The sequence below is a fragment of the Falco rusticolus genome, chromosome 5 (assembly GCF_015220075.1).
Source record: "Falco rusticolus isolate bFalRus1 chromosome 5, bFalRus1.pri, whole genome shotgun sequence".
In the NCBI taxonomy this organism is placed as follows: domain Eukaryota; kingdom Metazoa; phylum Chordata; class Aves; order Falconiformes; family Falconidae; genus Falco; species Falco rusticolus.
The window spans coordinates 38,037,510-38,063,245 of record NC_051191.1 but is presented as its reverse complement, the minus strand read 5'-3'; the positions used below and the strand labels follow the sequence as shown (position 1 = coordinate 38,063,245).

At 40.7% G+C, this 25,736-nt stretch overlaps 1 protein-coding gene and 1 long non-coding RNA gene across 11 annotated transcripts in view; one reads left to right on the top strand and one right to left on the bottom strand.

Moving 5' to 3' along the window:
• Positions 1–8,298, bottom strand: part of LOC119149203 — a 35,003-nt gene extending 26,705 nt beyond the window's left edge. For all 5 annotated transcript variants that reach the window (XR_005104611.1, XR_005104608.1, XR_005104610.1 and 2 more), the window contains exon 1: positions 92–8,298. This is a non-coding gene — a long non-coding RNA (uncharacterized LOC119149203). The remainder of the gene's footprint in view (positions 1–91) is intronic.
• A 71-nt stretch (positions 8,299–8,369) lies between these two features.
• The window catches only part of MON2 (MON2 homolog, regulator of endosome-to-Golgi trafficking), a 73,794-nt gene continuing 56,427 nt past the window's right edge, over positions 8,370–25,736 (top strand). For 4 of the 6 annotated variants that reach the window (XR_005104581.1, XM_037390138.1, XM_037390137.1 and 1 more), the window contains exons 1-2: positions 8,370–8,601; positions 24,571–24,634. Coding sequence is in view for 5 of the 6 variants with exons in the window: in XM_037390138.1 (XP_037246035.1) it covers positions 8,491–8,601; positions 24,571–24,634 (175 nt within the window). In the remaining variant the exon portion in view is untranslated. Of the gene's footprint in view, positions 8,602–24,570; positions 24,635–25,482; positions 25,500–25,736 lie in introns of those variants that run through there. The other 2 variants (XM_037390136.1, XM_037390140.1) reach the window with 2 other exon arrangements.

Genomic DNA, 25,736 nt, shown 5'->3' with positions numbered 1-25,736 from the left:
AATAAGCTAGAGGTGATTGTAGTACATTATGAGGACATTTTGAAATAAGACAGTAATAGGAGTGACATATTATTTTTTGACGAGTCCTTACCTAGTCATTATCTAGAAGACTGCAGTTTATGTGTCCAAGTATTGGATAATGTCTTGAAAGCAGGAACTGTGTTAATAATTTTGAGGAACAGGTTTACAAAGGAAGGCTCCAAATATCCTGAAGGAGAAAAAGAATGAAGTGTCAAGTTCTTTGAAACCCTCTTGTAGCTGTCAGTAAGGCTGGTCCTGCCTTCCTATGATCTCTCCAACAAAATAAGACTTGCAAGCCCACCAGACGTGTATCCCCCAAACTGAAGTGTGGCTGAGCTAGTCAGGAGCACAGCCATTTCATAAAGAATTTGTCAATACTTAGTACATGTTAACTTCTAATTTTATAATTAGTCTATCAAATCTTCGTAGGTCATGGCATGATTGTGTTAGTTATGACTGGAACAGGGAAGTAAGGCCCCTAGAAATAAACACCCATAGGAATCTACTGATGACCATGCTGCCAAAGGGAAATAAGGGCTCAGACTGGCTGAACAAGTTTCACATCCCATTTAATGATCCATTCAGTAGCTCAAGGGCTTGGCTCTCAGCTGGAACGGCAAGTGTTCAGACCTGGAATTTCCTACACATCCAGCCAGTGGTCAGCCAAGAGTGAGTGCATCCATGCACCAGCATGAGGAGACAGACAAGCTCATCCACTGATGCCCTGACAGTAGCTTCCAGAAAGGGGTTCCCCATTTGTGAAATACTGAATATAATTTCTAGAAATGCTGTCAAAATACCAGTATTGACTATGAAATTACAACATGTATGCATCCTTGGATATGGAGGTATCTGCTTGCATGTGACCCAGGACGTAGATGCATATGATGGTATAACCCTGTGTTATTGGGAATACATCCTCATGCGTGGAGGTGATCTGCATAGCTGTTCTGCTACAAAGGAAAGCATTTGGCTCTTGACGATTGGATTTCTTTGGCTGTCTTCCAAATTCCTCAAGAAGTATGTTCATTCTGTTTATCTGTTTTTACTCAACCAGAGTATTTCTTTCAGGCTGCTGCTTACAAACACAGCCACACATACAGCCATACAAATATTTATGTCGACAGCAGAGTCCTCTGAATGAAATAAGAGGTCTATCATCTTCATAAAGCAACAAAGATGAGTGCAACATAGAAGGTAAATCGAGGCCTCTATACCAGAAAGTTCTCCATCAGGATCTCTTCTATAAGAAATCTCTAATCCTTACGGTTTACAGAAAGAACTGCCTGTAAATTAACAGTGGCCATACTTCAGTTATCTTTGTGAACAGTTGTGGAGGCTCTCAGAAGTACATGTCCATACTGAGTCTTTTCTAGGCTGGTCTGAGTTAGCTACACATTAAGATGGTCATGCCGGCAGTGTGGTCATGGCACTGAGAAAAGAATACCTATGTAGTGCACTGGCCTCCATGCTACTTATGTGAGTATAGCGAGTGTATCTATTTTTATAATTATTTTCTGCATTTTATAGATATGACTGCAATGCTGGCTATGCAGACAGAGGCCACCCCTAACACAAAGGACCTAACATCCATTCAGCAGATCAAAACTCTCCTGTAGTAATGGTATCACTCAGCAGCCCCAGGTCTGCAATCTGAAATGATCATCCTAAAGGACTCACTAGAGCCTGGAGAAAGCATCCATTGCCTTCTCCTCCCTGATGCAGCAGCCAAAAAGAATTATTTTTACACAGGGGGACACCCTTCTCCCCTCTGGTGTTGCTTTGTGATTAGCAGACTGTCTGTAGGTTACTAAGTGTCTGGAACAACATCCATAACGTTCATACAAGCTGAAGAAGAGATAAAAAAGAAACGACTAAAAAGATGTAGGGAGGTTTTTGGCAAATAGGTGAGAAAGTGGCAAAATAAACAGACTGCAGCGCAATGCCTATGTCTGACATTCTTGACAGGCATTTTTGCATTACACATCCTGCAGTCAGAACAAGGTAACGCAGGAAGACTCCCGAGAGTGCAGCTGAATCCACTGTCCGCTGCAAGAGCTCTGGATCAAATAACACTGCCTAGAACCACAATTATTTTGCTTCAACACATCTATGCCTTTATTTCTAAATGAAAATTACTAATAATGGACATGAAGACCGCAGTAAAGTCTGATCAGAAGTGCAGCATCACTGAAGATTCTTTATCTGCTGACCATGACCTCACATGGCTAATTATTAAGGTGGTAGCAGGGATGGTCAGCACGAGGTTTTTCAGTGTAAACAACTGTCAAGTAAAATCTCCATCACAGTTTCTTTTTTTTTTTTGTGTGTGTGTATTTTTTACACTTGGCAGGAAAAAAAGGTACCATGAGTGGACTGCGTTGCAGGAAAAAAAGGTACCATGAATGGACTGCATTACATGCCATGCAGGGAAAAAATCACGGGTGCTCCCTGAATAGATAATAAATACCATTATCTAATAAATACCACTTATTATGCGAGGGACCGAAAGACAGATTCAGTGTAACGCACAGAGCAAGGTTTGTTTCCCTGGCCAGCCACATACTTCCTGTGTGAGCTGGAAAAGTTATTTAATCTGTCCTGACTCACGCTCAGTTGCAAGTATGAAGGGTATGGGAGCTGCTGGTGAGATTTTGTGAATATCATGTACCTGTTCGCCTGTTGCTACACTGTTAACTCTAAGACAGCAACGTATTAATTCAGGCAGCACACAGCAGTTCAGTCTCAGAAAAGACATTAACAGGTTCATCTGATTCAATTACCAGAACTCAAAAGGGCAATGCAAAACAACCCTCCCTGCTTTGAGAATCTGTTTGGACAACATTCAAGGAGGAAAAATTGGGAAAACGCTTTTGTTGGCTGGTTACACAAGAGCCATGCATCCAAGGGTGTGTAGGCCCTGAAGTGTTCGTTCTGTAACCCCACAGGCAATCACCGTGGGGTATCTAATGCGTGTCGTAGGTCTGACATTTTGGGCATTGCTACTTCACGTTTTTGTCTGTGTCCTTAAAGATATTGTGACATAATTACTGATAGTCTGCTACTGACAAAGAGGATGATTCACCGACAGGCAGCAGCAGGGACTGCTTTTCTTAGTTGACTAAACAAAATAAAATGTGTATTAACTGCAAATATACAAACAAAATGTTTACTAATATGTACATATATGCTCACACCTACACAGAAAGGAACACAGGCTAAATTTACAGGGAGTTCATGCAGGAAAAAAAGTATTTTTCAGTCTGCTGGTAGGTCTAACTTCCTCATACAGCCACATCCTAAAGGAACAAGGGCTTCACTTCTATTCTGTAAAAAATCAAAACAAAACCAAAACAGAATGCCAGGTACTAGCAGGAAGATTATTACTTCTGCTTTTAACCCATTTGTGGCCACAACAGAAACACTCTCTTGCCCCATTTCTTGTGTCCACAATTTAAAGAGCTTTTGAAGCATTCACATAGTAAAGTATGTGTGTAGGGCTTCTTTGTGCTTACACAGACCAATACAATGGATAGGTTTTTATCAAAGACTACAAGTATTTGTTATTAATCCATATCTCTCTCTAATTTAAAATTTAACTTCCCTTTTGATATCAATGCCTATGTTCAATCTGCTATGAGGCATTTTTTTTCCATCACGATTCTTAACTCTGCAGTACAAAACCCAACCAGAGATGTCTGCGAACACCTTCACTTGACCACACAATTGATATTTCATATCCCAAAGTTTGTTTAGTACTGTTCCTATGTATAGATTCGTATCAGTTACAAAAGTATACAGGAGTGTTAGTAAAGGGAACTCAGAAGAAAAGCCATGATTCTTCCCATCAGCATGAAACCATTCGTCCCCACAGTGAAATCTGAAAGTTTTGCTTCTGTATAACACAGTGACAGAGCCCTGTTCTTATATCCAAAGCCTGCAACTGGATACATCTATCAGGATGGACTGTAATTAGAACTAAACACCTGAAATTAATACAGCCAAATGTTATCCATGTTTAATTGAATCAAATGGACTGATGCGCATCATTTGGAATGAACACTAACACTGGTTCCAACAGGTAATTTAACGAATCACAACAGGTCTCATGAGCATTTTTGCTGGTAATTAGGGCCATAAAGCTACAGGGAATTATTTCAATCACCCACTGCCCATCACAACATTACATACAATTTAATAACAAAGCAAACAACAATTTAATAATTGCAACACAGTACAAAGTTAGCTTAACAGCTAACTAGCACTTTTAGCTTGCTAGTGAAAAATGTGCCCTCAGAGATGCCCACATGTGCTGCTCCACTTTCTGACTCAAAAGTGACTTGAATGAAACAGAGACATTTAAAACATACCAAAAGACAGGCAAGTGCTTTTACTCAGGCGGCTTAGGAATACATGCAATAGTATCTATTGCAATGAAATGCAACTACAGTAAGTCACACTCACAATCAAATCAGTATCACTTAAAAGGATCCTGGCTGGTTTAAATAAGCTAAACGAGAGCAGTTGAACTATCTAATAAATCTTCTGCATTTACAAAAGGCATACATTATAACAAACACAAAATAATCTTTCTCACTAAGAGATGTGCCTGAGATTCAGGCACATGTATAGTTCCCAATTCTTGTGTTCAGCTGATCTGAGTTTTCCATTCTGCAATCACTTGTATGATTCATTTCCAGACCCATGAGCCATCTCGTTGTATTTGGCTGGCAATGCTAAGCAGACTGAGTGTCAAAGCTGGTAGTTAAAGATATATGTATGATAAATGTAAGTGATAAAAAGTGAAGTATGAAAATAGAACAAATTTTAAAGTAAGTCAATGCAATTTAAGTATCAAACACAGAATGGTCTTCAGAGAAGAAGGGGACTGCACTTAACCTATAACCCCCCTTCTAATTAATAGACAAGTTGTTTATTTAAAGTAACTCTATACCAAATTTACTAAGATCCTGAACTACAGAAGGTCTGACCAAATTCACGAGTGCTCTGCTTGGTTAAAAAAGTGTCACAATGTATAAACAGAAATTATGTGACACTAAAAAGTCATAATAATCTCAATTTTAGAAGCAGACTAAATTTCCTGGAATATACTGTTACAGTATCCTAAGATTAATTTTGCATTCCAGTACTGTGAGTTGGGTACTATTACAACTGAATGTCCAGTTTTGTCTGACATAGTTAAAGGGTGCTGTTAATCTGCAGAGAGGAGAGAACAGTGAATGACTGAAAGCTAAGCACAGGGCATTGTAATAGGCAATTAGAATGCTGCAGTAAATTTTTTTTTCATGCATCTCGGCACATTAATACATCTAAGATTCTATAATGTAATAAGAAAATTATATTAAAAATCAAGAATGTTAATATTTTTTGCTTGAGAGGAGTATCATACAGTCCTTTTCTTCCTTGATCTAAACACTGAGCACTGAGCAAACTGCTATTAGTGAAAAGGGTGGAACGTCAGCCAGAAGCAGCTTTAATTTTTTTTTTATATGTTACACTTAATAGAGGTGGCAGGGTGGCTATCAAGCTGTTACAAATACAGAAAGCCTGTAGCATGCTCCAAGTTCTATGTCACTACACACCTGAAATAAGACAGATAATCAGCAAGTACAAGTTAACAGGATAAAAATTAACATGACATAATCTGCTTTTTCTCAAGAAACCATCACTTTGTATAAACAAACAGTATAAATTACAACACAAACAATACATAAAACATTTCTAAGAGGTGTAATAGTTTATATTAAAAATATTTACCACTACTGTTCTTAATTATTTTTACAATTTTTCACACAATCCCCATCAAAAAAATCATACTGCAACAAGATGTCAATTTTACGCAAATGCAGTAATCATCTATTCCCTCAGTACTTTTACTTCAGAATTTGGCATTACTCTGTGAGGAAGGGTGGAAAAATTTACTGCTATGGCTTTGATTAAAGAAAACATCATCTGTTTTTCATTTAAGTTAACTTATCAGGCATTCATGATGTAAGAGTAGCCCCCCATCCAAACAATGTTTATGGTAGTCTTGTCTGGTTAAACAAAACAGTAAGATTTGCAGGAAATTCGTATGCAGATACCATCTAATACATACCAATTTTCTTGTTTTAAATGTGATTAATCTCAATTATTCTGACTTATCTTACCATTGTCAACTGGGAAATACGGTCATATGAGTTTTCTTCATCTTCCTCATTTTGATTACAGGAATAATAATGACAGTAGGATGCTTTAACTCAAGATGTGACATTTGGACAAATTCTACCCAAAATACTTGCTCCCTTTTTGTAAGAAAGGCAGTGTTATGGAACAGCCTACTGACCCTCATTTCACAAGAAATTTGAATTGTTTTAGTTTAAGCAGACAAGTAGATTCAGAGAGTACCAATATGCCCACAGCTCACCATGTACAGTAAATAGGTGGAAAAGTCCAAACAACAACAAGGAAGTAAATCATTAAAGCTTACCTAAGAAATAACTATGCATAGTCAATAATTGACTCACTCTCCTAGCAAGTCACCCATATTTCTTATGAAGGTATTTGGACTGGTCTGCGAATTGCCATCAGGATTGAAGCCCATAACGGAAGCACTTAAATGGGAACATCCTGAGGAAAATGCTTATTGGTTAAGCGTGTAAATAGTTCTACTGAAGACAACAGTCTTGCTTTTTTGGTTTGTTTTTTTTCAAGTAAGCCTGTAAAAATCAAAGCTTTTGAGAATACACAGACCAATGCACTTTGAAAGTGTAACAATGTTACAGAATCATGGGTTTGATTTTGCAAACACAGGGGTGAAATCCTAATTCCTTGTCCAAGGCCACATAAAAGTTTGACCACCTTTCAGTTGTGCCAGTACTACATGCAGTTTTAAAAACTCACATCCGTTTATCCAGTTCTGTCAAGTCAACAGTCAATAATTTGAAAATTATGTAAAACTAAAGGTCTTAAAATAATAAATTACTTATAAAGCAATCCTGCACTTTTTGCCTCATAAAGCACACCTAAAGATTTATGTCTACAGGTACAGTGTAACAACGCTGTGTCAGTGTGACCCTGTTTACCATATGATTTGCAAAGTATCTCACAGTAAATGAATACCAATATACATGGAGGGATGCTCAAAGTTATGAAATGCTCTTTTCCCTTTTTCATTACAAGACATGCACACAGAAAGACAAAAAGAAATCCTAGAGCATTCTCTGAATAAGACTGAAGACTTTCAGGGAAGTCTGAAGCAAAGCCCTTATTTAAAATAAAACTAATACTAAGGCAGCAAAAATTTCCTGTGCTCTGATTCTTCATGATTTTTTCCCCAAGATTCCCAAGTTTAAAAGCAAAGGACTGCAGAAGCTCAAAAACGCTTTCCAGCTCCCTGGGTTTGTGGAAGGGCAACGGAACCACGCTCCGTTACAGGTGGGGAGCCACCACAGTACGGGGTTTACAGCAATCAGAACACGGAGAAATAATTCCTGCAGAGACACAAACCCTGGTGAAACGTCCAGCGCTCGATGCTGAAGGCAGCGCTCAGGCTGCCTGGCGGGGAGGCCTTTGCTGCGGCGGGTCACACAGGAGCGCTGCCGCCGGCAGCGGCACTGGTTGAAGGGCTCGGGCTCGCGGGCGGGTGCCTGCGTTCGAAATGGGTTAAGCACAGCCGGGTGGGAAGCTTTGGGGCTGCAGAGGCACACGGCCGGCGACAAGGCAGGTACCCGGCACCCGACTGCCCCCCCGCCCCCGGCTTTTGCCCGGCCTGTGTTTATCTAAAGCCTCTCAGCGAAGCACCGACGCCGGCTCCGCCCGGAGCGCACCGCGGAGAGCGGCGCCGGCACACGGGCGGCGGAGGGCACATGCCGCCCGCCCCGCAGAAGGAACCACAACAGCTTCGCGATTCACAGCTCTACCTCGCTTCTTGCTTTTTTAAGCCGCGTTCAGCGCCGACCTCTCCCCCCAGAGCAGAACCCGGCGAGAGGGGCTCCCCCAGCCGCCCGGCGGGGCGGTGGCTGCCAACGACCACTCCCGGGCGCCCCGCGGCCGGGCCAGGGGCCCTCGCCCCCTCCACCCCAGCCGCTCTTCACCGACGCCGCCGTTTGTGCCCTCCCCGCCGGCAGCACCCCTCGGCCCGGGCCCCGGCGCCACCTCCTGCCCCTTCGCACCGGCCCGGCGCGGCTCCCGTCCCGCAGCGTGTCAGGGCGCAGCTCGGGCCCGGCGCCGCCGCTCTCCCCGCCCCCGGGCCGTGCGTGCGGACGCGGCCTGACGCGCGGTGCTGGCGGCGCCCGGCATTGTGGGAGCGGGGGGGCCGCGGCGGCCCGCGGGGGAGGGAAGGGGCCGGGGCCGCGGCTGACGGGTTCCGGTGTCGGGCGCAGACGTGTCGGCCGGGGCCGCGGAGCGGGAGGCGCTGCCCCTGACGGCTCGGTACAGCGTCCGGCTCGGGGCCGGCCCGGCGGCGCCATGTCCGGGACCAGCAGCCCTGAAGCCGTGAAGAAGCTGCTGGAAAACATGCAGGGAGACCTGCGGGGCCTGAGCCTGGAGTGCCGGAAAAAATTCCCCCCCGTCAAGGAGGTGAGCGCCGGGCCGGGCGGCGGGTGTCGCGCCGGGGGGATCTCCCTGGCCGCGGGGCCCCGCCGGAGCGGGGGCTGCCGGCGTTATGTGCCCCCGCGCCCCCGGCTCCGTGTCGCCCCCAGTGGGGTCCGTCCTCCATGGCTGCCGAGCGCTGTCCGTGCCGAGACGGGGCTTTTGCATGTCGCGTTTGTCTGTGCGTTGCTTTTAACGCGCCGTTGAGACAGGGGACGCGGGCCGGGCTAGCTCACCCCCGGGAGCGGGGCTGGGGAGGTGGGTCGTCTGCTGACGGGCAACGCGGGGGCAGCCCCGCTTACCCCCCGCAGCGGCCTCCCTGGGAGAGACAAAGTTTGGCTCGGCCGCCTCGGCATCTCCCCACGAAACTCGCCCGAGGCGGGCCCGGTGCCGAGGGCTTGGGCGCACCGGCGGGCGGGCGCCTGGCGGGCAGCGCTTTGCTGGCGGCTGGCCGGGGACCGGGGCGGGGACAGCCCCGGCGGGGGAGCCATGCCGTGCCCCTGCGGGGGGGTGGCCGTGCTGTGCCCCTGCGGGGGGTGGGGGGGCGTGCAGTGCCCCGGTCGGGCACGGCCGCCATGCCGGCTGCGGTGGGAGCGCCTGGGGCCGCGCAGCCCTCCCGTCGGGTCCGTGCCTGAGCCGTGTGACGAACGCACACGCTTTCACAAGTGCGGCTCCAGAGCCGGCCTACGTGACCTCTTACTGCTGCACATCTGTGTCCGCCGGTGTTAACGGTGGGGCGCCGGTGATCGCTAGCGTACCCCCGGTTTGGGGGTTATGTGGCTTACCAATGGTATGGCTTACAACCGTGGAAGCTTGGGAGACAGAGAAGTTTAGGTCACTTTTTTCTCCCTTTTTAAAAATTTCCTTAATAAACTCACGCCATTAGGGTTGTATATTTTATTTGTCAAACCTCAGCTTACTCCGTGTGCAGCCTGGGACTTCAGTAATCTTGATGGGCAGAATTACTTAATTGAAGGGCAACCACAATTTTTCTGTCCAATTTAAAGTATAGATTTTGACTCTGTTTCTCTAGTGTGTTTACACAGTCAGTTTAACTTTTTTCCTATCGGTAGTTTGCCACTTGCCATTTTAAAAAGTGTTTTGTCTACATGATAGTGGGAGGAAAAAATGCTAATATATTGACTCAATTAAGCTGCAGAAACAGAAAGGTACTTGGGAAAATACGGTAAAGACTGGTACCTGTTTGGAAGAAAGGAATTACGTGTGTAATGTGACTTTAGTTCTAGTTAGTTGTGAGCATGTTTAATGTGGTATGAAGTGTCACACACTTTAACAGATTAATTGAATCTATTAATGACTGACTGTTTTGAAAGGCATGAAGTGACACACTGTAGCAGAGCATGTTATATGCGATTGATTGTAGGTTGCAGAGAAATGCAGGTGTGTTTTGGGAAATTGTGTGTGGTCACAGAAAAACGAGAAAGTTGTGATCAGTACTGAGAAATTGTGTGTGGTCAAATGTAAATAAGAAAAAGTTGTGGTCAGTTGAACAGAAATCTATCTGTGGGTTTTGGAGGGAGGTGGGCGTGCTGCTTCCACTTTCTCCTGTGTATTACTGTGTGGCTAAGTTGTTTGGTCTCTGAACAAGTTTCCCCTCTGTATTAATGTTTACTTTCTTCAAGATCTACAGAGAAGATGGGCAGTTTAATTCTTAAGCTAGTATTATTAGTAGTACTTCATTATATTGACATGGTGAAGGTTAACTACTGCATGTGCAGTTCTTGATACTTGTTCAGTATGTTTATCATATTCTTGTGTAAGTATGACATGAGTTGTTCCATTTTACACCTCGACAATGATTTGCATAGTTTACTTCATTAAAAACACTTATAGTTTTTCACAATCGTCTGGAGTTTGGGTAGGTTTACGGAATAGTACTGGAAAGTGCTTAAGGATTCTGCTGTGAGTTGTGGACTTAGAAGTCTGAGGTGAAAGCAGTCCTGCAATAGGATGTATGAGACAGTTGCAGGAAACGATCTTACTTCCTTGCTTCTGGAAGCCTTTTTTTTTGTTGTTTTGGTTTGTTCTTGGTTTAAGGGAAATGGGTGGCCTTTTCTGTCAAATCTCAATTGCTAAACGGGTATATTAATCACGTGTGTTTGGTCTGATCATGATTAGATTTAGCTAGAGCGATCAGAGGAATGGCATGTGCTTCTTGCTGATTTGGAACAGCACCAGCTTTTTAAACCGTATTTAAACAGGCTTTTTAAAACTAATTCCTACTGCTTACAATCTCACTTTCTTCACTTGGAATGTAAGTAGACTATCCTCATCACTACCACATGCATTGTAATTTATGAGTTTATCTTGCAGCTGATGTGTATGCTTCCATGTCACTTAATAAACTTACCATGGTGTGATAAAGCTATTGAAAAACTTCTAGTCCAAAATTAACAGTTGTGAGCTGTATTGCAGTTGTTAGATTTGGTAGGTACCTACCTACCAAAGTTTATGAAGGTAAACTGCTTCTAGTAATCTCTCCAATTTCTAACATAATCTGAAATTTTGCTCACAGGTACTTGTTTTCATCAGTCCTTTCTAAAATGATTTGTCTATTCTGTTTTTTTTAATTTTTTTATATTAATACTGTTGAAATTTTGCAAAATTAATTTAGCTGATAGGCTTGCTGCTGATAAAAGTAGTAGTGCAGTTCTCAATTCTGCTTGTTGCTCAAATGATTAATTTGAGCGAATTCTTTTTTAATCCATACTGTAAGGAGATAGAAAGTGGCATGATCTGAAAAATAGAGCTTGGTGCCTTTTTTTTTTTTAATTAAATAGGATTTTGGTTTTCACTTTTCAAAGATCTTTCTAATGCTTATGTTATTACAAACTAATGCCATATCTCTTAGGTACAGACGGACCAAAACAATATTAAATGATTCTTTGAACAGGCAGATGGATGACACAGCTGAAGAGCTTTATTGGATATTTCTTCTTGGTGGGTGGTGGTGTGTGTGCAGCAGAAAGGGGGACAGCTGGCTGTGGGATCCCACAGGCTGTGAGATTTAGACCTTATCCTCAGCTAGGAGGTGGAAGTAAGGTCTTAAGCCCTTATTGGGAATGGAACTTGAACTCTTCACTCTTTTAAGCACTTTAATCTCATATTTTTCTATTACTTCTGAGTCTGTAAAGTTTTCTTATCAGGTCAGATTTATACGGAAATCATGTAGTTGTAAGTCACTTAGTGGATTCTGAGTTTTTTTGCTGACTTTTTGATAATCTGTTAAGAAACACTGAAATTACTGAGTTTCTCCCAATGTTAAACCTATGACCCAAATATGTGGCAAACTGCCTTCCCCTTAGAGCTTTTAACTAAGAAATAACGGAATGTATGGATGGCCCTAAAGCAATCCACACCTTGTCTTTGCTCTGTGTGACAAATAGTACCAGGGTATGGTTTTCCTAGGTGGTGGGGCTTAATACATTGAGAATGGGAGCTGCGGAAAGAATCTGTGGGCTTGAAATTGTGTTGCTGATGATTGGGGATTAACTAACATGCTAGACTTATTCTTCTGAAAGGTGTGGGGAATACCAGTTACTATTAGACTTCAGACCCACGTCTGTCTGTTGCTAGGTGTTTTTTCTATTTGGTATTTCCTCAGATCACTGACTACAGAAGTATACTAAGCATGAAAGCTATATACTATGACCAAGGAGTGATTTGGTGGTTATCTGTGTATAATATGCCAAAACTGTGTATACTGGCAGATGTGCAAATAATATTGCTGAAAAATGTATTCATATTTTCACAATTTATTCCTGTTTCTCAGTTAGAAAAATAGACACCAGCCTCAGATGTGATAAAAGCTCTCAGGGCAATTGTAAATTAAACAGTAGCTTTTGGAGCTTGAAATTACAGAGGATGTAGCAGTCTTTGGTATAGGCATCAGTTGTGCTCATGTTATCTTAAGTAATTGGGCATTTCTCATAGAAAACAACACTGCTTGGCCATTATTCTGTTGTTTTAATATTGCAGGCCCTAAGATTTGCTCTGTGCTAGAGAGCATTGTAATGCTTCTAACTCTGAACTGAATTGCGTGGCTTGCATGCAGAGCTTTATAAACTGTTTTAACCTGCTAGTGACTGGAGCTTGAATATCCTGTGCTGGGTGTGTGGGAAGCTGTGGTGGTCTCTAGTAAACTGGAGTAAGAATTTAGTTTTACGACAGAATTGAAAATAGTTCAGTGTGCTAAATAGGTTGGTTACCTGCTGTTTCTTAATACTGAATGAAAATATTGTTCTGGAAGTTGTGTCTGATTTAGTTAGGTAATTTCACTGCATAAGAAACCCTTAGAAATACAAGGGGAAATCATTTATAATTAGCAGAAATTATGGAGTTAAAAGGGAAAATAAGTATATGCAAAAAGTTCTCAGCCTGAATTCCAGTGGTATGTAACTCCTCGTTGTTTACACAGTTCTGGTTCAAAAGTCACAGCTCTCTAGTAGGCTTGTAGTCTCTACATTGACTCAGTTTTTTTATTGACTTTTTAAATAGCAGTAAAAGCAAAACGGGCTTGAAGAAAAAAAAAACCACCAACAAACTCTAATCCAGCTCCCTGCACAGTTACAGGCACGCTTGTGCTGGTAGAGAGGGAGAGGGGGGCAAGGACTTCACCCTCGCATGGCAGGATGAGCTTGGCCTGCTTTAGACTTGTTGGGGGACATCTGTGTAGCAGTGGTGTAGTGGGTTGCAGGTGTCCGTGTGTTCTAGGATGCTTGCTGCTGTGGTGATTTGAAATAGTAGGCCGGAAAAGAAATAGGGTTCAACTTCCCTCAACCTGGAAAAGCAGCACAGTTTTGGCTTTGAGTGCTTTGGTCAGTTGAAGTGCTCTCTTGAGACTCCTGAAGGATAGCTTTTGATAGCATCTCTGTGCTGTTTCTTTTCCAGGTCTTTCTTTGAAACAGCAGCATTGCTTTTCTTTAACTGTTTGAGTTGTGTATGCCTTTGGCATATAGATACATTTTTGAAACTGTATTGTAAATTAAGTTGTTGTATCTAGGAAAAATAATAGAATCCAATTTTGCAGTCTTAGTTTCCTTCTTTTAGAAATAACTACTTGCAAGCAGGCAACCTTACAGAATTCTTTGGGTAAAAGTTAAAGAATCCAGATTTGACTGACTTCTGGATAAAGCAAACTTTACATTATTTAATTACAGTAGAAGTGGTGTGGGCTAGCTGAGCCAAGAGATAGCATTTGCACTGAGATTGTTGTGTTCTGTGAACACAGATTTTATTCATACATTTCTTCCTTTGGCGTCCACTCCTGTCTGCACCGAGTGACATACATGACAGTTTTATCCCCTGGGTTATTTTGGAATGATATGCTGATCCTGAACACATCTTAGGGCTAATGTCAAAATTTTGGGGGGGAAGCTTGTGCTTTTAGGGAACCTCTCTGACGTCATTGGGTAGCTCTGTGAAACTAAATATAAGGATGTATTGCAAAACTTAAACGTGTTAAAAAGATACAGATCAATTACTTTGGTTTATAATGTGGAAGTGAACATTAGGATTCATAATGCAACTGGAAGGAGCAGTTAAAAAAATATGTGGGAACGTTAGCTGTTTGGTCTGTAACAGTAATACAGTAGTAATATTTCAGAAAATGTGTTGAATGTAGTGCAGTACACAAATCAGAAGACTGAGAAAGAGAACAACACGCTAAAATGCCTTGTGATTTGGGCATTTGAGTCACTTAATGTATTACTAGCATTGAATGGTTTCCGAGAGCTTTGTGTCCATGCTACTCCGGTGGTAAAAAGATGAGCCAAATGGACCTGGCAAAGAATAAACCTTTGTACATGGACCATTTTCTGTAGTAGTAACCAAGTTTTGGGGTTTTCTACTTTATTTATTGAATAAAATGGATTAAATAATTCTGACATTATAGCCTACAGGGAACTTAACCTACACTGAATTTACCAAGTTGGTTGATTTTCAGGTCTTTACAGCATTAGTTCAGAAGGATGTAAATACTGTAGAGTTTGCCTTGATGGGTATTTACTTAACTAATATTTTAAAGGTTCTTTTGAAATCAAGAAACTATGCTCTGTAAAATGCATATTGTCATCATTAGGCAGTTTGCACTCAAGCATGTGTTTTGCGCATGTGACTGGAGATTATTCCATAGCATTCTTTAGTTGCCAGCCTGTGGCTGAGCTGGTAGCTTGAAACAAATGAGCCCTAGTATTTCCTATAGTTCCTTTTATAATTCCTGATCTTTACTAACTGCAGTCTCCTGGCTTCATGTTTGGAAGCCATTAATTTTACAGTGTTTTTTATTCAAAAACATGATTTTGAAAGTACACAGATGAATATTAAAAGTGTGTATTATGTTTCTAGGGGACCGTGATTATTCAAATACGTTCTAAGCATCAAGATTTATTATAGATCCTAAGTCTAATGTCATCATTTTAGTCTTTGGTAAGAAATATTATGTGTTCAAAAATTATTCTCATCATATATGTAGACCCAATTTCTTCACCATGTAATACCTTGCAATGTAATGAACAAAAAAAAATGACTAAAACTTTCCATATCTTAGTGTGTCTGTAAACTTTTCAGTGCAGGATTAAGGTGCTTAACTTCAGGTGTCTGAGCTCCCTTCATCAATTGTGCTGGCTCGGTTTGTTATGGAAATACGGTCAATGGAGCCAAATAGCTATTCAGAGGATCTTGTGGCCAGGGGATTGATTCACTCTGCAACCTACACGTTGTATCTTTGCTACTAGAGATGCATTACTGTTGCTTCCTTGGCTTCCAGCAGCTGGTCGGAAGAGCATGGGTCTTCTGCTGCCTGCATGTTGTCTTGGATACGAAGGCCTAAGCTTAGACCTCGGTATTGAGCCCCTGGTAGTGGGTCAGTTGAGTTAGCTTGAGGAGGCGCTTTAAGAATTAAGGAGCATTCAGTAGAGACTAGATCTGCATTGTAAAGGGAGTCAAAATATGTAAATGTGTGCATCTCAAGCTCTGATTTAATCACTACCTGTCTCCTATGACTTCCTGAAGATTATACAGGAAAGCTGTAGCAGAAGCTGGAAATTCTTGGCGACTCCTATTCTTAACTAGTACCCAAACTGTTGTCTCTTGTTTCTTTTTACCATGCCCCTGGCGCTGCTGTCTCAGACTGTGTGACTCTGAGTATAGTATTTATGGCAAAGCCTTAGGAGTTCCATGGTCCCATCTGTTCTGATCAACAAGGTGAAGGCAAAATTAGTTTGATCTTCAAGTGTAAATCGCTTAAAGCTCTGGAACAGGGTGTTGGGTTTTATTTTATTGTAGAATGATGATTGTTGTGACAAAAGTATGTAATGAAAATTCAAGTTCTCTATTTCCATGGTTTATAATCAGTTGTGTTGTACTTGACAGATCACTCAGAAATCCATTAATGGTAGACACGCGCTCTCTCAGGATATCCGTAGAATAGATTTTTTATATATATATATAAATATAATGTATGAATATAGCATACATAATATAATACAAAATAGAGGGTACATCCTGATTCTGTCTGACTGTGGAAGAGTGTAAATTAAGAATTTGTTGCTAATTCTTCTGTATCAAGTCTTTGTTAGCTTTTTTTCTTTCTGTCTATATTGATGCTGTTCAGTAATTAGTTGGTTTATGTTAATTCATTCTAATTTGTTCTGTTGATTTATATGTGATGGTTTTTCCAGCTGAGGTATAATGCTTTGATTGTCAGAAGAAAACTCTTGATATTAAATATTTGTATTTCATTATCTATACCTCCACATTCACATCGAGTGAGGTACCTCCAGAGGCAACAGTTCTGAAGCAATTTAGATAACACTGGCACCTCTCCTGGCATTACTGATGATTAACCTTCAGGATTCTGAATTGGCTGCTGATACTGCAAACTGACAATTTCAGAGGATTAACGGACCAGAGGAGCAGTCGCTCCTGTCAAGTGAAAGAGCAGTTTTAATATGAGGACAACTAACATAGTCGCACTAAAGCTGGAAATGAACAAGATAGTGTGGTTTTAAAAAATAAAACCCAAACCCTGCTATATCATTAATCTTAAATCGGTGGAGAAAGTGTATAATAGAATTGGTTAATGGTTTAATTTTTTCTCAGAGCATAGTTGCTCTGGCCATTGAGAATGGCACCATCCTTGAGCAGAGTCAAGTCTAGCCAGAATTAACTTGGTGTCTTCAACTGTTGTTGTGCCTGTTGCTGGAATCAGAAATGTACACTATTTATTTCCTTCACCGAGCTCAAGTAGAACATTATGTAGAATAAACCAGAACAATTTTGCTTCTGTCTCAGATAAAGTCTGAACAGGTGAAGAAGCAACTTTGTATATGAATAGAGACTGATGGCCTGTTTGCAGTTTCTTGTCTTCATATGATAAATAAAGGTTATACAAAGAAAACCAGCAAATATATTAATTTATTTATTTAAAAAGAAAAAAAAAAGTTAATCAGGCTATTCAACAGTTCACGTAAATCACATATTCCAAATGTAAAAAAACTGGAAAACTGTAGCTGGTTTTGTATTGAGGGTTTTGTGATAGTGAAAGGTGGTTTACCAAAATACAATTCTTAATTTATAGGAAAATTAGTACTATTTTACTGTGTTTACTAAGATTCTGTGGAAGAAAAATCACAGTAAGAAGCTTGTGCGGAATTGCAGTATATGAAGTGATTTGAAAGGAGCATTATTGCTGTCAGTGTTCCCTGCTTTCTTTCTCTACTTGTGCATATATTCAGTGTGGAGCACACATCTGAAGAGTGATTGCCAACTGCTTCACCTTCACCACAGCCTTCCTTTAGGAAACTGTGGACATTAACAAGCCTTCCCTTTAGTCTTGTCTTCTTCAGACTGAACAAATGCAGCTCTTACAGCATCTCCTTATCCGTTGTTCTCCATCTCCTAACTGTCTTAGTAGACTTCCACTGGACTTGCCCCAACATGTCAATGGCTTTCTTGTGCTGGGGAGGCTAAAACTAGACATTTTACTCCAGCAGCAGTCCCACAAGAGCCAAAGAGCAGGAAGGACTCCCTTCCCTCAACCTGCTGCCTGTGTTCTTGCTAATGCAGCCCAGCATGCAGTTGACCACCTTTGTTACAAGGGCTCACTGCTGGCTTTTGGTTCCATTTTGTTGTCCACCAGGACCCTGGGTCATTTTCTGTAAGGCTGCTTTGCTGGCTGCCCCCAGCCTGTACTGGTGCACAGGGCTGGACTTTGCATTGGCCTTTGTTGAACTCCGTGAGGTGCCTACCAGCCCATTTATCAGCTGTAGAAGAATGGCTGCAGAAGCATGGCCTTAGAATCTCTGAAGATCTGCACAATCCAGGCCTGGTATTAGAATAGGTCTGTAATCAGAATTGTACTGAAGTTGCTGTGCTGGAGACAATAAGAAAGGTAGCCTTGAGCTGTTCTTGAATCCTGAGACCGAGTAATTATGTTGTGCCAACAGGCCGTGGCTGTAACAAGCTACAGCTGCTGGGAAAGCAGGTGCAGGGCCAAGAAAGATAGGGACCGGTATGGGAAGATAGGGAGTAACAAACTACAAGGCTGAAGCACAGCAACACAATTAGCTACATGGATAGAACACTTATTTTAGTGATGATAATTAGGGGTGTGAGAACCGCGCGTGTTTAGAGACTACTAACCAATTATATTTCTGCTTTACAGATATGCATGTGTATCGGTTCTATATAAGTAGTGTTAGAAACTAATAAAGTTGAGCAAGATGCATAACTCATTGAGCGTCTTCTTGACTCCAGTGAACCCTTCTTCCAACAATCAGCCTATCTGGGTTCCTCTGAATATGCACCCCCCAAGTATGTTGCATTTGTCTGCAGACTCTATGCCTTTATCCAGGCTGCTAATAACGTTAAAGATGTTAAATGGTATTAGCCCTAGTATCCACCCCTGAGAAGCACTACTAGTGACTGGTTACCAGCTGGACTTCATACCATTTGTAATGACCCTTTGAGCCAATCTTTACCCACTTTACTCTCCAGTTGTCTGTATCTCACCAATTTGATTATAAGGATACAACTGGAGATGGCATTTGCTCTAGTCAAGGTATAAAATATGTAGTGCTCTCCCCTTAGCCACACACAGCCCATCATCTCCTTGTAGAAGGCCGTAAGGCAGTTGGGTTGGTGAGGCTCATGCTAAATTAGCGTTGGCTATTCCTAATCATCTTGTCCTGCATGTGTCTAGACGATGGTTTCCAGAAGGATTTGTTCTGTAACCTTACCAATTAGTGATGTGTAACTGACTGTCCTGTAGTGTCTTGAAAGCTCTTCTCAGCCCACTCTGGAGATGTGTGTAGCATTTACCTCTCCCCAGTCATCAATAACCTTCCCAAGTCACTGTGACCCAGGTAGAGGTTGTCCTTTCAATGGCATTGGCCCTTGGGTGTGTGGGCTTGTATGTGTCCAGTTGACATTAAGTACCTGGTTCACATACTCCCTGCCTTTATCTGCCTTTATGGTGCTCCATTCCCAGAGACTCTGCTGGTAGGCCTTGCTCCAAGCCAGTAGCATGTGAGCAAGCTGTAATCCAGATACATTAAATCATTCAATATAATAGATCCCTGAGAGTGCACAGTGCTGTCAGAACAGAACTGGCATTTCACCAGTTTAAATTACAGGTAGAATGAGCATATATAAAAGAGAAGGGGTTGAGTAGGGATTGTACTCCTGGGGAGGAAGATAAAAATGCAGAAGGCAAGTACAGTGCTTTCTCACACAAATGTGGTATACTTGGGTGCTTTCATGAGGCTGATTTAGTGTGGAGCTTTTTGTGAGTTTGTCCTTTTCCAAATAATAGTTTAGCAGTACAGTAATGGTCGAGAATGTGATTTTGCAAAGCAAGCCAGAATAACAATGAAGTGAAACTGTACTTTTAGACAGGAGGATCTCTTATCTAAACTATTGGGTGTAGGGTTAGTGTTCCAGTTGGAAAGACAGATAATGATGAATAGAAAAAAAAATGCTCTTTTTGTTTCCCATAATAGATATGGAAGTGACCATAGATGACAAATATTACTCTCATCTAATCTTGGTAAAAGGTTAGCAAACAGTGTAATGTAAATGCCAACAGAGACCATCATTCCTGAAAGCATTCCTGAATGCTTTTCTTTTTAGAAGACAGAAATCAAAAGCTTGTGTAGTAAGAGCTGCAAACCTTACCAGCAATTTTGGTATATCTGGAGATAGCAATTTGTTCTCAAAATACAGTCAAAACACAAAGGGTCATTCAAAGCACTAGGAGTGGAAATTCTCTATTTTAATAACTTTTGGTAACAGTACTATCACCTTTAGTAGTTTACACAAAATATTTAATGTTAGATCAATCTTTACTAGAAATGAGCACGTGCCTGGTTGTTGCATTAAATATCTTTATGTGTATATATAATTTTTGTTAAAAAAAAGGTGCTACTTCTGGTCCTAATTCTGAGGTACCAGTTTCGAGGATCAGCAAGTTGATCCTTTTTAAAACCTTTTTAAAAACCCTTTTTTGAAACTTAAAAAAAAAAAATACTGAAACAGCAGAGACAGTGGGTGGTGTTTCCACTTCCTGAAAAGGGTCGCTGGTAAAGGAGAGATTCCAGATTAGAATTTTTTGTCATCTTTCTCTTATGAAAAATTGTCAACTATGCTGTTATTTTTCAGTGAAAGAAGGGTAGCTCTTTGACGTTTACCCCAGAGTAACAACAAATCCATAGGGATTACAGTGGAGCAACTGACATGCTGTTGAATTGCATCCTGGCTGACCCCTCTGGTACCTAGCTTGCCCATCCATCTGCATTGCAACGGGGTTCCATGATGTCTGCCTGTGAGGAGAAAACCGCTATGTAATTAGATAGATGTTTGAGCATACACTGTGCCATTATTCCTTGTGGCCATTCTTGGGCTGCCATGATAGTGGAGTTAGCTGATAGTGGAGTTAGCTGTAGTGGTATCTTTTGGTAATGTAGACTGCTGCAGTTAGGTTTGAGTGCTTCTGCAGTGTCCCTGGAAGACAGGTTTGAGAAACTGGTGCCTTTCAGATGTGCTTATCACTCTGCTGCTGCTATGGGTGGCTTGCCTTTACATCACCCTGAACAGCAGCTAGTAGAATTGCATACCCCAGTTATCCTAATCCCTCCATATGCTATTTATGAGTTATAGATCTTTAAATATGTGCACACAAAACTATGATGTGGAGAAATTCAGCTCTTGGATGTTGGAAAATGTTGATTCTGCTTGAGGATGGGTTAAGTCTTTGCTTGCTGAGTGCCTGAGCAGAAATTACTTAACTCTGTTACCTTGTTGTTGCTTTTGGCCCTGCAAAAGCATTAAAATTTACAAAAATTTGAAAGATGCACACAGCGCATCCAGTGACAGGAAGGCTGAAGCCCTTCCCTGTTTGAACCGAGGACTGAGAAATCTGTAAGGAGGAGAAGAGGTTTGGATCTGAGAAACCCTTAAAGGTGGGTTTGAAAGTGTCTATGAATTTCCACAGCTGGGTCGCTCTTGTGCAGAGAGCCTCTGTCTAAAAGGTAGCTTCAGGGTAAGGTTCTTGTGGAACTATGAATGTTGTCAGACTGTACCTTGGGAGAGGAACTTCAAGGCCAGCAGGTAGATACCATGCACAGGCTTGTTTTCAGTCTACTTCAAACTGCACTATGTGTGTCTTGATATTTTTGTACATGCATTTCCTCTTTGCCTTTGACTTCTGTGAAGGGTGATCTTCATGTAATCAGCAAATACTTGGTAAGTTCTGAGGAAGCAGAAAGATGATGGGTTAAGTGCTTGAGCCTGGAGAGTCCTATTTAATTTTGTTGTGAGACTGACTGATTAAAACCAAATTAAAGTGCTGGAAGAGATTGACTTGAATATGTGCTATCGCTGAGAGTCAGTTTCTGTTTTTCATCAATCATTTCCCCTCCCCACACTGGCTGCTGTAGTTGCTTCAGCAGAAACATGAAGCAAACCTCAATAATGGCAAGTGTGTGCTTGAGACATTTTATTTCAGTTCATTTCACAGTTGTTAAAGTAGCAGAACAGGAAATCTAATTGACTGAAGGTTTCCAGTATACTTGGGGTTTGTTATGTTAGAGGAACTACATGTATTTGATTCTTTTTAAGATTATAGAGATAGCTGACTTGCTCATGAGACTACTATTAACTGTGGTGCTAAGGGAAACTGATAATGCCGCTTTTGAAAAAGTGGTGACTGCTTTAAAAGCATAGTGCCTTGTATTTGTGTGAAAGCAAATTATCATATTTGTACCCACAGATACACAGTATGATGCTGACCATCTCCTTGATTAGTGTTTCTAGAAGTTCTTTTTCTAGTGGGGCAGTGTCCTGAAAGTGCTGTAGTAATTGACGTAAATCGGTAAACTTAAAATCTATTGACATCTCTTTCAATTTGCTAAGTTGATGCAATCCAAATACACTTTTATATTGATGTAGACAGAATAGCCAGATAACTGTTTATAGTCTGTTTTTTTCTGTTGGTTATTTGAGATGAACTGAAGTTATTTTTTTGTAAATGTTAATATGTGGTATTATTTACATATATAGTGGAGTGTTGGATTTTTTTCCTGTATGAGGTATGCCGTGTAATTAGTTTTTAACTGTAAACATTTTGGATTTGGATTCTAAATAGAAACCGTAGTATAATGCAGATCATCATAGAACTTGCTATATCTCATGGAGAAAACCTATCTGTCGTGTTCAGAGTGGTTGTAAAAAGTCAAATAGCTGTACCTTAGTTTTAAAAAAATATATGCTATTTTATACAAAGCTAGCATAGAAACAATTAACTAGGAGACATTATGTTGGAAATAATTTTTTCTTTCTTCATGCAGAGTGCACAGTGTTTGCCAATGTCACGCATGTGGGCAGCCTTAATATTTGATTCAGAGTGGGTTTGTCACTCCTGGCAAGAAAGAAATTGATTGACAGCACATGTGATGAGGTTTAGTTTGAAGATAATTGAAGTTGGACTGTGACAAATCCTTCATATTAATTAATAGGAACAATTTGTTGTGACAAGACCCCCCTAATTATCTGACAATTTATAACTGAAGAAGAATGGGGATTAACTTAAAATGTAAGACACTTCAACACATTAAGTTAACATAATTCATGTAAATGAGAACTGTTTGGCACCCCTCATTTGAATTATGTGAAAGATAATATTTGCATGTTGCTTTATACTCATTTGAGCATGTTATATGTTAGTTCAGGTACTGTGGATATTATTCTGCCTGTATTTTTGAAGTGGAAACATTATGTTCAACAAAGCTTAAATAATTCTCCAGAATTTCACAAATCACTTAAATTATTTTATGGCAGTGTTTAGTCTTTCTATGTTATTTTTGGAAATTAAAAAAAAGAAAACCAAACAAACCGGAAACAACCAAAAAGTTCAAAATTTCAGTTCTGCATTTCTAATTTAGCTATTTTGAGAAATACGTATATCAACTGCTAATTAAAATACTTGATTATGAGTTTATATCATCATCTTGACTTTTGGTGACGTCTTGTTGGAGTAGTGTTTTGAGGGAGGGGAAATATTGCTACTTGATAGAACTTCATGTACCGTCACTTTCATATTTTTGCTGCCACAGCTTGTCTGCTTCTCTAATCCGTTTTATACAGTGATGGCACACTTCTTTAAATAGTAGTATTAGAGGAAAAACAGAAATGTTTAGTGTGGAAATAAAAAGCTGAAATAAAAGGGGAAATGTACTTTCAAATTCAGCAGAACAATATTTTCCAGTAATTTATGTCCTATTGCTTGCAAAAAACTCTTGCGTTTATTTTGGTGCACAGTGTATTGAACATGACTTCTTTGTTTCCAGACGTTTATAGGGTATTAATGGAATTACAAACCAGAAAGGTTCCATTTGCAATGTATTTTTGTGTTTTATACACAAAAATTGTCAGAAATCATAATTTTGAAATGCAGAGCCTTAATGTTATGTTTTCAGTTTGGCTTGATTTCATTGGAGAGCATGACTAGTAATCTGTGCTGGGAAGTGTTTGTGAACAATTGAAGAGAGAATTACTGTTCCCTCGTGGCAGTATGGGATCTCCTTGGTGGGCAGCTCAGCTCTGCAGCCCCTGGTTGTCACCCAGCCAGTCTGTACACATGCATTTCCCAACCTGCACATCTGCAGCCCTGGGTCCTGCTGAAGATGTGCAGGACGGGAAGGAGGATGCTGTTGGTCTGTCAGGTTGTACTTTCAGGGAAAGGGGAAGAACTGTTCGTGTGGATTGTATGGCATGTTAGGAAGAACAGAGAGTATTGTTAGGAAGGCTTCTTCATGGTACTACCTGGGATAATTTGTTTAGGGCATAAGGGAGACAAAATTCATGGGAAAATGGGTTTCATTCTGGTACCTGTTGTTAGTGAGTGTTAGCTTTTGAATGGAAAATACTGCTACCCAGCTGGAAGAACAACGATGATATTCAGTCAAGTGTTGTGTACCACATCCAGTTTATTAACCAGATTTCATTGCTTAAGTGTTAAGTATTAAGCATTGATGTAATTACTGATGTTCTTGGTTTCTTCAGAATTTCAACCTGATGAATGTGACAGATGATATATCATGATAATTGTTTCACAGTGTGAAATTCTACAGAGTATGTAACAGGGTTTTTTGTTTTGCTAGTGATTTTTCTGTGTGTTCGTAGGACTGGGAAGTAATACAATGAGAATAATGATTTCTAAAAATTCTGAACCACAGAATATACCACTTTCTGTGGAATTCTGGAAAGGAATTCCAGAAGCTACAAAGATCTCACTTCTGCATTAGCTCAGCTTACTGAAAACATGACAAAAACATTTTTGCTCGGAGACTGTGCATTTTTATTTATCTTCAATATTCTTATTTCTTTCCACATACTGATGTATGAAGTAGCATCTGAACTACTTATTTTCTTCTCTTCCAGGCTGCTGAATCAGGAATAATAAAAGTGAAAACAATAGCTGCACGGAACACTGATATTTTGGCAGGTAATTATTTGCAATGCAACGCAAAAAATAAACAAGGGTTGCAGATCAAAATGTTAAAAAGATGTCTCGGATATGTCTAATAATCCTATGTGTCTTCTAGTGTGTGCTATATCAGTGATGCTTTACTTTTGGGCACCTAGCAAAAAATCCAGTAGCCTGAGAATTTTTAACACTGCTTCTGTTTTATGTTAGGGCTATACCGTTGCTGAGGAAGGTCTCCGTTTTCAGTTGTGGCTCTGGAAAAGTAATTGTCCACTTAGAAAAACAGCATGACATACTTGGACTCCAAATTATCTATGTTTTATTCACTGTCAACATTCACCACAGTTGTCACTGAGTGCTCTGTGTGGAGTTCTGCAGTACGATCCTCCTCTGTGTGTTTAGTGTGAGGGTCTAGCCTTTGGAGATTTGTACCTGGCAGGCAAAATTCCATCTTACTCTGAGACAAGGTCATTCAATTTAAGATGTACCATTGCCTTTAGGGACAGGAGATATCTTGTGAGTTGCACCTTTGTACGTGCTTAAAACAGTGTCTCTGACTTTCTTCAGCTTTATTAAATATCATGTAAATTGATGGCTTCTTGCCAATTGCTACTAAAGCCTTTGGCCAGATTTGAATGTGCCGGCTGTAGTCAAAATTCTTAAAATGCTAAATTATTTGAAAAGTCCAAATGAAACAGATTAAAACTATTTCTTGTTTTGAGGTATGTAAACCAGATATCAGTAAGGAGGCCCTTTCTAGAATTATTTGAAGTAGCAGTCCCACCCCTCAATATTTCACTTTAATGCCTCTTTTTTTATTTGTTTATTTTCTTTGTTTTTACTGCTGTCATGAATGCTGACATAAGTGGGAAAACTATGCCAGGTAATGTCAGCTATATGAAAATACACAAATGAACAAGAGAAGTCTGTAGTTAGACATTTGGGAAGCTGTCAACATTCTTTGGCATGTTACTGTGTAAAGAACTTTTATATTTTAGAAAGTTAGTTTGTAATCCTGCAAAATCGGTTTTTCATCTTCATCTCAAAGAAATGTGAAAGATCATTGATTTTGGGCCTGGATAGGCAGTCTGTATCGTTTTGAGGGAACACTTTCTGGCAG